Consider the following 17058-nt stretch of genomic DNA (forward strand, 5'->3'; position numbering starts at 1 on the left):
AAACCTGATTGATCCCTGTGTTAACTACTACAAAGATATTTTACTACGTTAGTATAACAAGTTTCTAAAGAGATAATTAAGTAACATAATGCATGTAGAGTTCTATAATCTTTTAAGTTTAAAGTCAACAACCTAGAACAAAAAGTACGCACTTGACTTCAATTCCACTTTACCACAAGTGAGTGTTTCATTACTGCTTATTATTGTGTGTCACAGCAGCTGCAACATTCCAAGTACAATAATTAAGAAATTAAAAACTAATGTTACCGCGTCGTTCCAGGTTCTTTTATGCTACTGAGAACACGCACCCCTCCCCCCCACACACACAACACACACACGCGCTCGCGCGCGCTCACTTTCTTTCGAAAAGGTTCCAGAACCAATACCCCCATCCAAGACGAATGAATAATTTTGTAGTTATTTCAAATATTGTATAAATAAAAAATCTACTCAGTTGTTTTTTTCTGAATTTTAATATTGGTTAGATCTTGTAAAATTTTAACACATTTTCGAAAACAAAAAAAGGCAAATGATTCAATTTGTAAGATTTGACTAAATGATAAACCATTAATTACTCAATATCTGGTATCGTACGGGATAAAGCAATTTCGTGTTTAATTTTTTTCCAATCATGACGTTTAAGCAGATTTAAATTCGATTCGAAATTCAATTAATGGAAACTGTCGGTAACCAAGTTCGAGTTTATTTTTTGTTTTGTTAACGCCAGTAACAAAGTCCCTGCTTCGGATTTAGACACGATTGGATGACTTCAAATGACTGTTTCGAAACTGTATTTCTTTTTTCCACGTTGACTTTTAAAGGTCTAATGGCTTGGTGCACGCGGTTTTCCGTTAAAGTACCTTAATTTTCACTTTGTTGTCAAAGAAATTCGAGTAAAAAACAAAAGAAAGGGTTTTTTGTTACAGAAGCCATTAATCATTTTCTGAATAAAGTCTCTTGAAAGTAAGATTGCAGGTAGGTATACAGTGGTTTAGACATTGATCACAAAAGTCAAATAATAATTAACCAGTAAAAGAAATATGGAATCGCTGCTTAAAATTCCTTATGCAAATTAGTATTGAGTGAAAATAGTCTTTGATCTTGCAGTTTTGTTTTGGATCTGCACATTTAGTAAGACCAAGATAAAGACCAAGACTGGATTCACATGTACGTGTACGTATAATATGAGACAGAGAAAAGCGACATCTTTCTGCAACGACGTAAACAGCTAACAATTACACATATTTTTTTAAGTTGCTACAAAATGACTGTTACGATGTATTTCTACAAAATTACAATTCAAACAATAAGATGGAACGTAAGGACTAATAACCAAACGGATTCGTCTTTAAAACTTGGTTCTCGTAAAAAAGGCCTTTGCAGTATTTATCTCACAAAAATTATAAAAAAGGCAAATTATATGTTGTCAACGTCATAAGCTCGTCAGTCCTAAGACTGGTTGGACACGCATCTCCACTCATTCCTATCCTAAGCTAATCTTCGCATTTCCCACATTTATAACTATTTGTGAACAGTAATCTAATCTAGATCTACTTCTATTTCTTTTAATTTTGTACATAATACTCAAACCTTTTTGTATGTTGTTTGACATATCATTAGAAAAGCTTACGGTTACAGGAAACTTAAAAAATACCGTACATATAGGTACATGTTCATTCAAGAACTTTAGAATTAGAAAAGCTTCATGAACAATAAAGAATAGAAAACGCAGGGATCGTTGCGCGATGAGAGGCTGGGTATCAAGTTTAGTATTGTCCATAAACATAACTTTAACGCTGCGAGATATATATGTTTTTTTGTATAGTAACAGATAAAGGTTCACACTAACACGGTACGTTTTTGGTTTTCAATAATACGGTCATTAAAAGCTCTTACAAGTGATTAAAGTTGGTGTTTCTTGTAGGACAAGTATTTTCAATAGAAATTAAAAAACTAAAAAATGGCCTTCGACAGGCTTTAGAAGAAAGCTATGTCTATCTTACTAGAAAATTTCAAACCTCTGTTCCAAACATTAAACTCATGACATCTAGAAGCGATATGCATGTTTTTACTCTACGTCGCATGTACTACTGAATCCCCTTAATGTATCGCCATCTATTGAGTATGTATTGTTGGTACGTGCCGAGGCAGCTTTTATAAATGATGTAACCGAGTATACAGAGAAGGATTCGGTATTATTTTTTAACTTATCGGCATCTTTTAAGTACTGTTGACTCGTGCCGAGACGACTTTTATAAAATATGTGACCGAGTGGACTAATTCAAAATTCAACACAAGAAAAAATCACTAAATTTTTTAAACCATTGTCTAAATGTGATTATAACGATTAATTTTAATTGCGAATTTCTCAATAAATTGATTTTATTCTGATACATATTGGTTTTATTTTGGAACCTTAGAACGTATTCCCTATGATTCCATAAGTACTAATTACCATTCTATTGTATATCCACGGTTTCTGTATTCGCGGCATATTTATGGAACGTATACACCGCGAATGAAGAGCTTCTACTGTAATTAAATTACTAATTGATTCTTTCAGTTTCAATTACGTACTCTTAAATTATGGTCTAGAGAGAGATCTTTACAATTTGATTTTAAATGCGGTTTCCGCGTCCAATTGTATACCTGCACCGTTCAAAATAAGAAAGTAAAGCACGCCACCTTGAGTTTCGTGTCCATTATAAATCTTAAACTTCTTAACTATTTGTAATCTTAGACGTGTTAAATGAACCTGCAGGAATTAATTAAAACTTTTGAGCTCGTGATGCCGAAGTTCACGATCGTTTCTTTAGCTCCTTGAAAATTAGCTCCACTTGCAGTTACGGCCGACGCAAACCGATAATATGCTGACATCTATAATGTAAATTGTTCGAAAACTTTACCACAAACCACGGTACGGTCGTAATACAGGAAGGGACTTCAGTTTTCACAGGCAAATGACAAGTGTATTTCTCGGGACAAGTTTTAAAACTTCTTAAGAAGCAATTTACAAAATTAATTACCGAACTTGTGCCCTGCAAGTCGTAATGTATCAATCTCGAGTCTGTAGACAAATATAAATACCAAACTAAATGAAACAACTCTCATTTCACGTGAATACATAAAATTTGAAGTTTGGCAGAAACTTCTTTAAAAGGATCATTAATTCGGAATGCCTATCCCACTTATTTCTTGCAATTTACCGCAAGAGCTTCGGTGTTAATAAATAATTGATCTTAATCCCACAGTGTGCCGAATGTTTATTCTGCAACATTTAATCGAAAATGTGTATGATTAACATAATTACCGATTATTTTATACAGTGTGTTAAGGTCGATGCCATAAGGGAAGCTTTTTTATTATTGGTGTTATGAAAAAAAGTTACTTTTGATAAAAATTTCTGTATTGTCTAAAACCCAGAATAAAAAAATCGATATACCATTGCAACAATGAGAGTCCATGTTGCACAATCTTATAAACAAAAGTAATTTTATTTGATTGCTTGGGATTATAAGGTTTATTAAATTTGATAAATATTTAAAAATTTATTACATTTACCAAATTTAGAAGCGATTATACATATATGTATAACAAATATGCTGCTATGCAAGCGAAGAAAAAGTGGGGAATGAACGAATATAATGTTAAAAGACGAAAAATTAGAAGAAGTGGCTAATTTTCGGTATCCAGGAAGCCAAATAAGTCAAAATGGAAGAAGCAGTTTAGATATAAAAGATAGGATAGCGCACGGTGGAGTCGCCTTCAATAAAAAAAAGTCACTTATATCCTTGTGAAACAGTTAATTTATAAATTCAGGCGAATGATGAAAGTTAGAAATGAAGTGGTATTAGAAAGCATAGAATAGAAGTCTCTGTAGATGTTAATAAAGAAATAGGCGAAATAGATTGGTAGTATACCTTCTCAGACATGAAGGGCTAGTCGGATTACTAGTCACAAATAGTTAAGGATGTGGGGTGTTCTAGTTTTTGATAAATGATAAGATTAACTCGGGATAAGAAAAAGTGGAGGTGTATTTTCAACAAGTCTTGGGATTACCTTACCTTATAATGATGACACATACCCAGCAATTGTACATGCATCACCAATTTAATCACATCACGAATAGTAAATAAATGCACCACTCAAGTTTCTTTTATTATATGTAATGTCATTTCATTAGGAATTTAATATAGAACAAATGGTCTGTCTCTTTATAAAAAGAAGGAAGCGTTACTCTTTAACATCTTAGAGAAAAAGTTGTGGTATGAAGGACGTCTCTACGCCAAAACGGAAATTCTAGAAGAACTAAAGTAAAACAACGAAAGTTAATTATTTACAACCCTGTTCACAAATATACCCAAAGTTATCTCTAAATGCGTTTATCATATGAAAGATCGCTTTTACTATGATATGTATCTAGATGTACCATTTTATACTAGTTTAAAAAATTACTTTTATAACTAGTGTACGGTACATGCATAGTTATTATTGTAATCAGTCTTTTTTTATCTGTCCAAACACATTCTGTATTTAAACAGATTCTATTAATCAAAATTAACATTATTGAAATTTATGACAGTATTTATTCAATGCTTTATAACAGCAAAATCGAGCTGCAGTTAATGCCTAGACCCGCACGCCATTGTAACCACTCATCGCTCAAAAAGTCATTCCACTGCTCTGTCACAATTAATAAAAACGACTCCAATCTAGCAATCCGTTATTCAGCAGCCGTATAATGCGAAATGGCATTCGCAAATTTATCAAATGTCAATATTATAGATACGTTTAGAAATAACGATTTTCGAATTAATTTTCGATTAATGGTAATTAGTACATTCGAACATAAAATAGCCATATGGATACTGTTTTAAACATATGTAGTAGTTACTACAGTAGTAAGGCAATTTGGCTAACTTACATTAGTCAATAAAATGCGAGTAAAAGAGAATAGGAAACAAAAATAAGACATAAAGACGCGCGTTACGATGTTTTCCTTTAGATTTTTTAAATTTTATGAAATATCAATAACCTTGGTCATGCTGAAAAAAATTAATATAATACAATTAGGTATTAAGTTCATACACATGCATCTCGTCTTGTAAATCTATGTTCTAACCGTTTTAGTTACAATTAGAAATATCAAAATTATATTCTCCTTTTCTTGCGTTTCTTTTTCTAATCACTTGAAAAATTAAAGCCAAAAGCAACTAACTGTTTTCTTATTAGTGTAAGGCTTTTTGGAGGCTAAAACGTCAAATAAACAAAATAAAATCAATGTTTAGGCAGATATAACGTAAATTATGCAAATATATATCAGCCTTAAAGAGTTTTACTTACACTCAGTGCAAAACGTCGGCATACGGTATTTTTAGATGGACTAGAGCGGTTGGCATAAATATGCGACTAGTACCTACACATTTATATTACCTACTTATTTTGAAATATTTGAAAATTTTTCGAAATTGAATTTATATACTATCTACATAAGACGATCGATTGACTGTGATATTTTCACTAACCAAGTTCGGAAACAATTTTTATTTTATAACCCTAAACTTAATCAAAAAGTTGATAACTGCAGTTGCCCGGAGCTCCCAGCGCAGTTGTTAATTCCAATTCTTGGGTCCTTCGGAATAAAAAAGTCTAGAATTACTTTTTGAAACACTTAAAAGTTAACAAGCAACGAAGTTGCTTCATAGTAGCGTTGGCTAAATGCCCAGTGCGATACTGCCTTCCGAGCTATTATTATCACGCGAAAAAAAAAAAAGAAAAATATGTCTGCGACTTTGCAAATTGTCCATGTTCACGGTGCAAAGATAAATTCCAACCGAAATCCAGGGAGAAAACACAAATCTCTTTGTTGCAGTTCAGGAATCTTCTTATTTACGAAATATATAGGTGGATGTACAAAACAACAAAAAACATAAAACATACAGCTCTGTAAGAGACGATGGGTTTAGTACGAGCCTATTTTTAACCACGAAGTTTTTGGTGAAGCGAAGAAGACGATGTAGAAATGGATCGATGTCTATTGCCTACATGCAATTAGTGATGAGCAAAATTTGTATTGGTCTTGCGAAAATGTAAGACCAAAGACTGTCTTTATACTAGCAACGCCAACACTAAAAGCGAATGAACAAAACTAAGACTAAAACCAAGACTGAACGAACAAGACAGAGACTAAAACCAAGACGGCATATGCAAGACCAATATTACATACGTAAGACTATGCAAAAAATTATTACTTCCTGTGGATTTATGAGTTAAACTATTTGAAGCAACTTTAGCATATTCTTTTCTTGTAATAAAACATTTTCAGCATTTGAAATTTTCAGTTTGGTTTACTAAATTTTAACACTGAATATAAAACTTTACCACTGTTTGAAAAAGGGGGATCTACAAGAATGTCGTCGGAGTATGTGTTCTCTGTTTCTATGTGTGGATAATAATGTTTAAAATACATAGACAAACCAATGCGATATTCTTTTACTTTTTTCACGTACTTTGAACTCAATTTATGCGTTGAAGGAAGGAGAAATTTAACGAGCAAGTTCAAGGCTTCTTTGCATATCATCATCATCATAAGGTCGTCAGTCCTAAGACTGATTGGACACGCACCTCCACTCTTTCCTATCCTGCGCTAATCCTCTTATTTCCCTATAACTAGAACTACCCATATCTTTAACTATTTGTGAACAGTGATCTAATCTAGGTCTACCCCTCCTAACTTCCGCTTCTGCCTCTAATATGTCTCTGACTAGACCTTCATGACTGAGAAGGCGTCCTACCAACCTATCTCGCCTATTTCTTATTGACTTCCATACAGTGCATTGTTCTCCTATTCTTTCTAATACCTCTTCATTTCTAACTTTCTCTACCATACCGACGATATCCTCATCATCCGCCTATAACACCACATTTCGAACGCTTCTAACCTTTTTTTTTCGCCGCTCCCACTGTCCATGTTTCGCTCCCGTACAACGCCGTGCTCCAAACATACACCTTTAACAACCTTTTTCGAATTTCTAAATTAACCGTTCGCGAGCATAGAAGTGACTTCTTTTCATTAAAGGCGACACGACCCTGCGCTATCCTCTGCTTTATATCCCTACTACTCCATCCGTCCTGACTTATCTGATTTCCTAGATACTTAAAATCAGTCACTTCTTCTAATTTTTCGTCTCCTGTCATATTCGCCTTTCTCTACTTTTTCTTCCCTTGCAAACCAGTATTTTTGTTTTACTTTTATTTATTTTCATACAGTACTGATCTGTCAATACCGCTTCCATTTTATTTAAAGCTATCACTAACTCCTCCTTGCTAGATGCTAATGCTGCTATTTAATCTGCAAAGGGGAGGTAGTGTACAAAGATAAAACTTAGACCATATGGGGAGGAATAAATGTTTAAAAACTGACTAAAATACGATTCATACAGAACACATGCACCCCGGGATCCATACATAAGCCGACTTCTATGTTCTTATACTTAAACATTGTTTACTGCAACTTTCATTTGAGATTTGGATTTTTGTAAAAAAAGAAATATTGAATTTTCCACAGTTTTATTCGCGACTTTTGTGACTTAGACTACGTTCAAAAATAACTATTTTATATCTACGTAGGTTATTTTATTTTTATAACTTCCGTTGAAATTAAAAGATTACTAGTACGTATATAGAAAAATTTTTCTTTTCTACCCTTCTTTATTTTTGCTTACCATTTATAATAATGTTAATTCCTAGTCACGAAAAATATTAGTGACGTGTGTTTATTTTCCTAAAATTTCGCTATATCACCAAAAATGACTTTATATCTTTCAGTGGGGGTAACTTTATTTGTCAGTTTGACCCACGCGTCCGTATATTTCGGCTGTTTTGTTGCCAATTTTAATTCATCCCACTCGATTGAATGTTGCCAACGTGACAGGTTAATCAGTGAAAAATTTAGTCAAGTAGCAATTGTCTATTGTTCGACGGCAGGAGGTTTGCCATCCTGAGAAAAGGATAAATTTAGATCGTCAATGACCGCATTTCGTTTATAGAATTTTGTCGCGTTAATTCAGTTAAAGACTAGTTTTATCACTGTTGGGACAGTGTAATGTTCATTTACGTATCATTCTTTGAATATTTGTAAGTAAGTTTGCAAGAACAAAGTATTTTGCATTAGCTTTGCTTCCAATTATGGCGATGCATATATTAACATTAAATGCTTCGATAAACAATTAAAATCAGGCTTGAAACTATTTCTCTCAATAAAACTCATTGATTCGATGCTTTAATAATGAACTTCGTCCTTCGATTTTATTTCGAGAATTTCCATTAAAATTCAAATTGGTTTGATAATTACTTTCTCTGAAGTTTTGCGCTTATGTACCTAGTAAAGCTCCGGAATTAAAACTTAATGGACATTAAATTGTACCCTGTAGTTATCCACATTTGCAAATCCTTTAAGATGAATTTCACAAACAAAAAGTTTACCAACAGTAGGTACATTTTGTTGCATCTATTGTATATGAACTTACCTATGTAAGAACTTTTCCGAATACACTTAAATCCGGACAAAGGAAAGGTTTTCTCCATTTCTCTTTGTTCTAATCTAAAAATGAAATAGCTTTGTAATGGAGTGAACTGTTTGCGTCTCAATTTATCTAGGAACCTGGGCACATACATATGTAAGTACGTGCTTGTACACAATCGAAAACATTTCTCTTTGTCTTCGCAGCCATGTATATAATAAACATCCCTAACGTTTCTTTTTAATATTTTGTAACACAATCTCCTAAAATTTGTTTACTTGATCCTTTTAACTCAAATAAAAATTAAAAATGTTAAAACTGTAGTTACGGAAATCATTTTAAATTAAACTAATTCTCATTAAATGATAACATATTTTACAATGCTTTAGTTAGTACCAATTAACAGTTTGTTCCTCCTCGTTCTAATATTTCCAAGAAATAACAGGGTGTAATATTATTTAACAATTTAGTCGGATTTTGTGGTCTATAAATAGCAGTAATAACCAGAGACGAAAGTATCGACATTTCAGAAAAGGTTGAAAGGTCACATAAAAAAAGCAGTTAAGCACCTGTGTTTGTGCCTCAACCTCCATTATCACTGTTATCATGTTTCTTTAATACGCAGATTTTTAGATCGCCGGAATTTTGTTTATGAATCATCTCTGTCTAATAAAATTTACAAATTTCCTTGCTCAAAAAATAATAAACTGCGAGAAAAAACTTTTATAAAAAATGGAGACAAGAGACCAAACGAATTTTAATCACGGACACTCGCGTTATAAGCGATAAACGATTAAAAACACAAATGCGAGACACCGAAATAACAAAGCTATAATAAAGCTCAGCATATAATTGGATTCGTTAAACCTCAACCTAATTTCATCATTTCTTCACCTTGCGACGGTAATATCGCAATCGTTAATATATTAACAAATATAGATACTTACTTTAACTATTTTTTGAAATTAATTATACATATTATAATACATATCTATACATAACCGTTGAAATCTATATCTATAAGTATAACCTGGATCGTAGCTAAGCACGAACATCAAGAATTAATCCTCTGAGTACTTTTGAATACCTGCTCAATAATTTCGATCTTAAATTATATTCACGTCTAAGGATGCCAACGCCTGGCAAACAAGCTATAACATTTGGTAAAAACTTCCTAATATTTTTATGTTGTATTGATTTTATACGAAATATTTTCGAGTATTTCACTTTTGTATAGCATAAAATAGCAAATAGCGACCAATATTTGTACCCTTATAAAATTCATCATCATCATCATCATCATTTCTCTAAAACTACAACAACCCACATCCTTAACTCTTTGCGAACAGAAATCTTATACAGGTCTACCTGTACTCCTCTTAACTTCTGTTCCTGCCTCTAATATGTCTCTGAGTAGACCTTCATGCCTGAGAACGTGTCCCACCAACCTATCTCGCCTATTTCTTATTGACTTCCATAAAGTCCTCTGTCCTCCTGTTCTTTCTAATACCTTTTCATTTCTCACCTTCTCTATCCGCGGTATCCTCACACCACATTTCGAACGCTTCTAGCCTTTTCTTTTCCGTCGCGCCCACCGTCCATAGTTCGCACCCGTACAGCGCCGCTCTCCAAACATACCCGTTTAACAATCTTTTTCAAATTTCTAAATTAACCGTTCACGAGTATACAAGTGATTTCTTTATATTTGAAGGCGACTCGATCCTGTGCTATCCTCTGCTTTATATCCCTACTACTCCATTTGTCCTGACTTATCTGACTTCCTTGATACCCAAAATCGGTAACTTCTTCTTCCGTCTCCTATCTTTATATTCGCTCTTTCCCTACTTTTTCTTCCCTTGCATGCCAGTATTTTTGTTTTACTTTTATTTATTTTCATACAATAATGTTTTGTCAATAACGCTTCCATTTAATTTAAAGCTATCTCTAACTCCTCCTTGCTAGATACTAATACTGCTGTATCATCTGCAAATATAAGCATACTAATCTTTTACCGCTTTATATCTATCCCTACAGTTGCACTGTCTTTAATGATGTTGATCGCGTATTCGATGTGTACATTAAGAAGTAGCGGCAAATCTTAAATAATACGCATTTGTACTTTTGCATGTAACAATAACAAGGAACTGTACAATAATAAATATTCATTTAACTCTAATTTTCAATAATTAGTTTCTTAGTAAATAGATATTATTTTGAATAAAAAAAAGTATTCGTCTTTTTATATAGCTACTATATTTGACAATAACCTTCTTCTCTGAATAATTTTTAGCAAATTTTTGGTCCCAATTAAAGAACTACCCTCCTCAAAAACATTCAGACCATTATTGTGTTGAAGCCTTTTCATTTTTTACTGGCTAACGCCAACAGTTATAACCTGCTCACCTACTTGATCATTTAATGGTTTATCAAAGAAATAAATTCCTACATACTCTGCTATAATTATCAAGTTCCTATACAAAGAATTGTTAACCTCCTCGTCATGCGCTACGCATATGCGATGGCCACTAAGTGGTACATATTTAAAATTAACCTCTGACGTCACATTCGACGCCCGTACTGTAATCAAATCCGACGTCGACGTCGCAAGTAAACCAAACCTGCAATTGTGGACAACCAATAAGAAGGCCCAAGTTATTTTAATAAATTCAGCCCAAGAGACAACCGTGTATAACAGTCCAAAAATGCTTTTGATTTCGTGATCGTTTTCGTAAATTGGTTTTCGGAAAAAGAAAAAATTCCATACAAAAGTTTCAGAAAATTATTGAAAAGTGCATTTTTTGTTGTCGCAGATAACATGGAGCAGTTCGAACAACTGTTAACATGTGCCATCTGCCTGGACCGATACAGGAACCCGAAATTGCTTCCATGTCAACACAGCTTCTGCATGGAACCATGTCTGGAAGGACTAGTTGACTACGTCAGGAGACAGGTAAAAGCATCTTCAGTAAATCATACTCCTTATCACTAAATTATTTTCAATATTGAAGTTTCCCGTTTTGTTCATTCCCACAAACAGTTTTAACTCGATTATAAGAAATAGTAGGTATAGGTAAAGTTTTGTTTAAAATATGTAACTAACTAAAATAAACAAGGTCTATAATTGCTCTGTAATAAAACTGTTTTATTATAATAAACTAAATCGAAAAAAATTGATGCTGCTGTATGTACCTATTTTACATTTAAATTTATTTGCTTATTTGAAAGGTATTAAAAGTAAAATTTTTATATGAACCAATCTAAACAACAAAAAATATTTCAAAATCGTTAAGCATTCCATCCTAAAAATAGATAGCGTTTCAAAAATGGTTTATTTGTCAACAACTATGCAATCTATTATTGGAACTGTTGCTAGACAAATAGGTATACCTATAGAAACGTACATTTTTGAAAAATGTTTTGCACTATATTTTAACGTTCGTTACTGAAACGTTTTGTCTCATAAATATACCAACTCCAATGGTATTATGACAATAAAAGGTAATGTTTCAGCAGGGCTGCTGTTCCATTCGTTATTTAAGAAAATCATGAAATGAAAATAAGTAAAATTAGTCCAAATTGTTTAGATTAAATTTTGTACTAGATATTTTTATAAAAATGATATTGATAATCTACATACTAACTTCCATATTTTGCATGCTAATACTAGAACTTAATATATAGGTATATACCATTTATTTAAATCTGGTTTGATAAAATGAAAAGCATTCTTAAATACTTGAAGACAATTACAGCGAGGCATGTAAATATAAACTTTTTACTTATTTACCAGATTTACTTTATGAAGTTAAAAACTAAGTACGTAAGTTTTTATGTGAAAAGCGCTAAAATGGCTAAACATTTTACACGAACACGGTAAGTAAAAAATAGCATTAAAATGCTTCAATATTGCTCCAACATAACTTAATTTAACGCTTTTCCACGCAAACAATTTGTAACAAATATTGCACGGTGATTTTTCTATTTCAAGGGAACGACTTTTTTTATAGTTCCCTTCTACTTTTTTCTTCGTCGAGGTAAATATATTGTGGGAATGGATGTTTTTATTTTTTTTAAGATGTTTGCACTTTTCTTAAAAAAAGAAAGAAAAGAATGCTCTTAAACATCATTTTTATGGTTAAATATGGGTAGATATTTTTATACCGATTTTATTGCAATTTTTTGCACAAAAACACTCGCAATTGGAGTACTAAACAAAACAATCGTTTTAGTATGACCACTGAAATTATAAAGTCTATCTAATCGTATCTTTTTCAGGTGAAATGTCCAGAATGCAGGGCAGAGCACAGAATACCGTATCAGGGAATCCAAGGATTTCCTACAAATGTAACACTTCAACGCTTTTTGGAACTTCATATTGAAATAACGGGCGAACTACCTGACCCGACGAGTGGTCAGGTCATGGAAAGATGTAACGTATGTTCAGAAAAAGCATATTGCAGTTATTGCCACCACTGCGAAAAGAAGGTTTGCCCGGATTGCAAAGGAGCTCACATGGACATATTACGAAGGGAAATAACGAGAATAAACAATCAAATTCGACGAAGTATTCACCGCTTACAAGATTCACTTTCATTGGTTGAAAAGAATACACAGAATATCCAAGTTAATTGTCTTTCAGTTTCTGAAGAAGTAGAAGAAATTTACAGGCGCCTATCAAAAGCTCTCAAAGACAGGACGGATTACTTAAGAGGTGAAATAGATAGGTATTTAGGAACTGAACTGCGAGGTCTCACTGGCCTTAAAGATAATTTAGAACAAGAAATATCTAATATACTAAGCAACTGTGATCTAGCTGACAAGCACATAACCGAAAACGCGGATTGGGATGACTGCGAATTAATGGATGCCAAAGAGATATTCCTTAGAACTGTAGAATTTATTAGAAATTTCGAATATGAAAATTCTGACTATAGTAGAAAAGTCAGACTGATATTGGCGCATGATCCTAATCAGCTGGTGCTGCATGTTGCTGGTTTTGGTGATCTCAACATAGCTAATTTACCTTCATTTGGACAAACGTCAAGTGCTCTTCAACCATCAACGCCAGGCTTGATGAGATCCAAAAGCGATCACAGACTCGCAACACAGTTTCGACAACAAGAGGAAAGAAGCGGGTATGATAGAGGTTACGGCGAAGGAGGGCAAGAAGAACTGCCTTTAGGTGGTAGAAAGTTTGGAGATAGGCACATTAAACCTGCTGTTGATAAGTACGATCGTTACAGTCGAAGTGGTGCCGCAGATTATGGAGATGATTACGAAGAAGGCGTGAGACCGAGTAGAAATAGATATCGTTCGAGATTCACTCGCCACGCTGCCGGAGATAATGATTCAGATGCTGAACAGAGCAGCAGAGGAGTCAGATTTTCCGAACATCAACAGAAAGAAAGAGAACGCTCTTTAGATACTGAAGAAGTAACGCGTGGACCACTCAGTGGAATTCAGAGGTTAGCAGATTCTCCAAGAGTAATGAAGAAGTTGCAGGACTTCGAAACCAATAAGAAAAAGGAAAAAGATGCTCCACCACCAACGCAGCCTACCATTCAACCAAAAGTTGCTCCAAAGAAACCTCCAACCACTAGGCAAGTTAGCGAAGAAGACGAAATATCGAAAATAAAAAAACAAAACAAGGGTGCAACCACATCTGCGACAGAAACAACGGAGACACGACCTCCGGCACCAGAACGCGTGGCTGCTTTAAAAAGGGAGGAAACAGAGGATAGACACGGAAATAGGAAAACTCCCGCCTCAGAGGTGAGTGATGAGCCGTAACCTCTACAGTACCTGACTAGATGTAGTAGAATGAATATTTTTTTGTTATTTACCTATTGTTATTGCTTGCCGTATTTTAAATAACCTTCTTACCTGACAAATTAAAAACATATATACGTTTCGATCACACGTTGGCATATTTCCACTCTGACTCTGTAAAATGCACTCTGTTGATACAAACACCGAAATTCAAAACTTATCTTGGAGCCTCCCTCTGCCCTCTTTGTTTGTGTGTGAAGCATGAAGATCGAATGTTCATCTAATACACTGTTTTCTTCAGGCGGTAACGAGCGAAGAAGAATCCGACGTGTCTGTTAGCACTTTGCAGGCGCGTAAGCAAGCGCAGCAGCAAACCAAAACAGCAACTCCTCCAGCAAGAAGACCGTCAGTAGAAACGCCTCCGGTGGTGCACAAAAAAACACGATCGACTAGCTCCGATTCGAGTGCATCTACCGAATCTTCTGGATCTTCAAGCGCTGTGCGTAACACCGGCGCAGCTTACACAACCGAAGAGGTTAAACAAAAAATTCTTTCTAAAGGAACTGCCGAAAATGTCGCCGACAGTCAGAAAACGAAAAGTGTAGCACCAACTGCAACAACCCAGAAACCGTTCCAAAGTAGATTTTTGCCAAACAGACAACCTACTACTCCAGCAGCTATAACTAAAGAGGAAGAGGACGAAAGTGAAACATCATCAGAAGAAGAAACAGAAACTGAAGAGGAAACAGACAACGAATCAACATCTAAACCGCCTGATAAGTCAATGGCCAATACGGATATAGGGGCCCTGTTAGCAAGAAGCGCTCAGGCACGTGACAACACTTCAGAAGCATCAATACGAAGCGTTAACCGAGATTCTCCGACTGGAAGATATCGTTCCAAGCCAGCGGAAGAAGACTACAGCTACAGCAGTAGAGCTCTTAACAAAAGTAAGACCACGTCAGGAGTTCAAAATGATGACGATTCAAAATACGGTTCCACATACTCAACTCCAGATGATGATAAATATTCAAGCAGCAGATCTAGGTATGCAGCTTTAAAAGATAGACGACAACGACTAGCTCGAAGTAGAAGTACACATACTTTTGGAGATGATGATGAAGTAGACGAACCTATTTCACCAACTACAGCTAATCCAACTGCCTACCTGACTTCCAGAGGGTACGGTTCCTCAACATCATCAGGAAATGATATTGCACGGAGCCGTTCGTCGCACGCGCTCAAATCGAGAGAAAGTTCACCAGATAGGAATATCGGTGCCGAAAAAGATGGAGCTGCCATGAGCTCTTGGGCTAGGTATCTGAAAAATAAATACGGAAATAGAAGCGGAACGAAAGATAAAGATAGCGGAGCGAGCGGTGTTGGCTCATCGTCGTCCTCTTCTGCGGCAGCACGACGATTGTCTTTAGGATTACCGCTTAGGTCATCAACAGATTTAGGGAGCTCTGATGACGACCAAAAAAACACGGAAGGCTCCCCCACTACCCCTACAGCAGCTACGGTGGCAGCAGCCGGTAAGTTTTGTTTTTATCCTCTACTTATTCCATTCATTTGATGGTCATTTAAATTTAGGTACCATCGCAGCGGCAGGTACCTCCCCTAGGAGTCAGTACCTACAAAAGTGCCACTTACTGTTCAAGATAGGGGGGCGGGGGAGCGAGCCCGGATTATTTACTTGGCCCCGCGGCGTAGCCGTGGGTCCTGACAATACTATTGTGGTCGCAGATTCATCAAACCACAGAGTTCAAGTCTTCGATGCTAATGGTAACTTCCTGAAAGAATTTGGACAATACGGTAACGCAGAAGGTGAATTTGACTGTTTGGCTGGAGTAGCAGTTAATAGAATAGGCCAATATATCATTGCAGATCGTTACAATCACAGAATTCAGGTAAAATCGTTTTTTGTATTTTCAGATTTCACTACAGAAAGTCAAGAAATTCATATTCTGATTTCATTTACAGGTCTTCGATCCGTCAGGACGATTTTTGAGAGCCTTCGGCAGTCAAGGTACTGCTGATGGGCGTTTTAATTATCCATGGGGCATAACAACTGATGCGTTAGGTTTCATCTACGTTTGTGATAAAGAGAACCACAGAGTACAGGTAAATTTCTAAATGTATGATCTCAAATAAAAAATTTGAGCACTATTGTGTTTTTAGGTTTTTCAATCAGACGGAACCTTCGTGGGCAAATTCGGAACCATGGGTAATAAACCTGGACAATTAGAACATCCTCATTACATTGCTGTTTCTAACACGAATCGAGTTGTTGTATCCGATTCGAATAATCACAGAATACAAATATTTGACGTAAACGGCAGGGTACTTTCTTCATTTGGAAGCGAAGGTGCTAATGACGGACAATTTAAATTCCCTAGGTGCGTCATTTCTTATAATATTCACAACTTTAAATTCTAATTCGCATTTCGTTATAGGGGAGTTGCTGTTGACGATCAAGGCTATATAATAGTTGCTGATTCAGGAAATAACAGAATTCAAGTGTTCAATCCTGACGGAAGTTTCTTAAGGGCGTTTGGATGTTGGGGTGCGCGAGATGGAGAGTTTAAAGGACTGGAAGGAGTTGCTGTTACATCGAGTGGAAATATACTTGTTTGTGATCGTGAAAACCACAGAATTCAAGTTTTCTGATTTGTTATACATATTAACACATTTGTTATAACACATTTGCATTTTCGATAAGCAGTGTGTAGATATTGAGTTTTGGAATAAATTTACTTACTACTTT

General features: G+C 35.0%; 1 protein-coding gene across 3 annotated transcripts in view; it reads left to right on the forward strand.

The window, feature by feature from the left end:
* LOC108744562 (RING finger protein nhl-1) overlaps positions 1-17058 on the forward strand; it is a 33733-nt gene extending 16675 nt beyond the window's left edge. The window contains exons 1-8 of one of the 3 annotated variants that reach the window (XM_018480404.2): positions 7907-8140; positions 11333-11472; positions 12798-14294; positions 14593-15826; positions 15885-16201; positions 16275-16415; positions 16473-16690; positions 16748-17058. In XM_018480404.2, the coding sequence (XP_018335906.1) occupies positions 11338-11472; positions 12798-14294; positions 14593-15826; positions 15885-16201; positions 16275-16415; positions 16473-16690; positions 16748-16961 (3756 nt within the window). In that variant the 5' untranslated portion in view covers positions 7907-8140; positions 11333-11337 and the 3' untranslated portion in view covers positions 16962-17058. Of the gene's footprint in view, positions 1-7906; positions 8141-11332; positions 11473-12797; positions 14295-14592; positions 15827-15884; positions 16202-16274; positions 16416-16472; positions 16691-16747 lie in introns of those variants that run through there. The other 2 variants (XM_018480402.2, XM_025973187.1) reach the window with 2 other exon arrangements.

This window comes from Agrilus planipennis, unplaced genomic scaffold (genome assembly GCF_000699045.2).
Source record: "Agrilus planipennis isolate EAB-ADULT unplaced genomic scaffold, Apla_2.0 scaffold28, whole genome shotgun sequence".
Classification (NCBI taxonomy): domain Eukaryota; kingdom Metazoa; phylum Arthropoda; class Insecta; order Coleoptera; family Buprestidae; genus Agrilus; species Agrilus planipennis.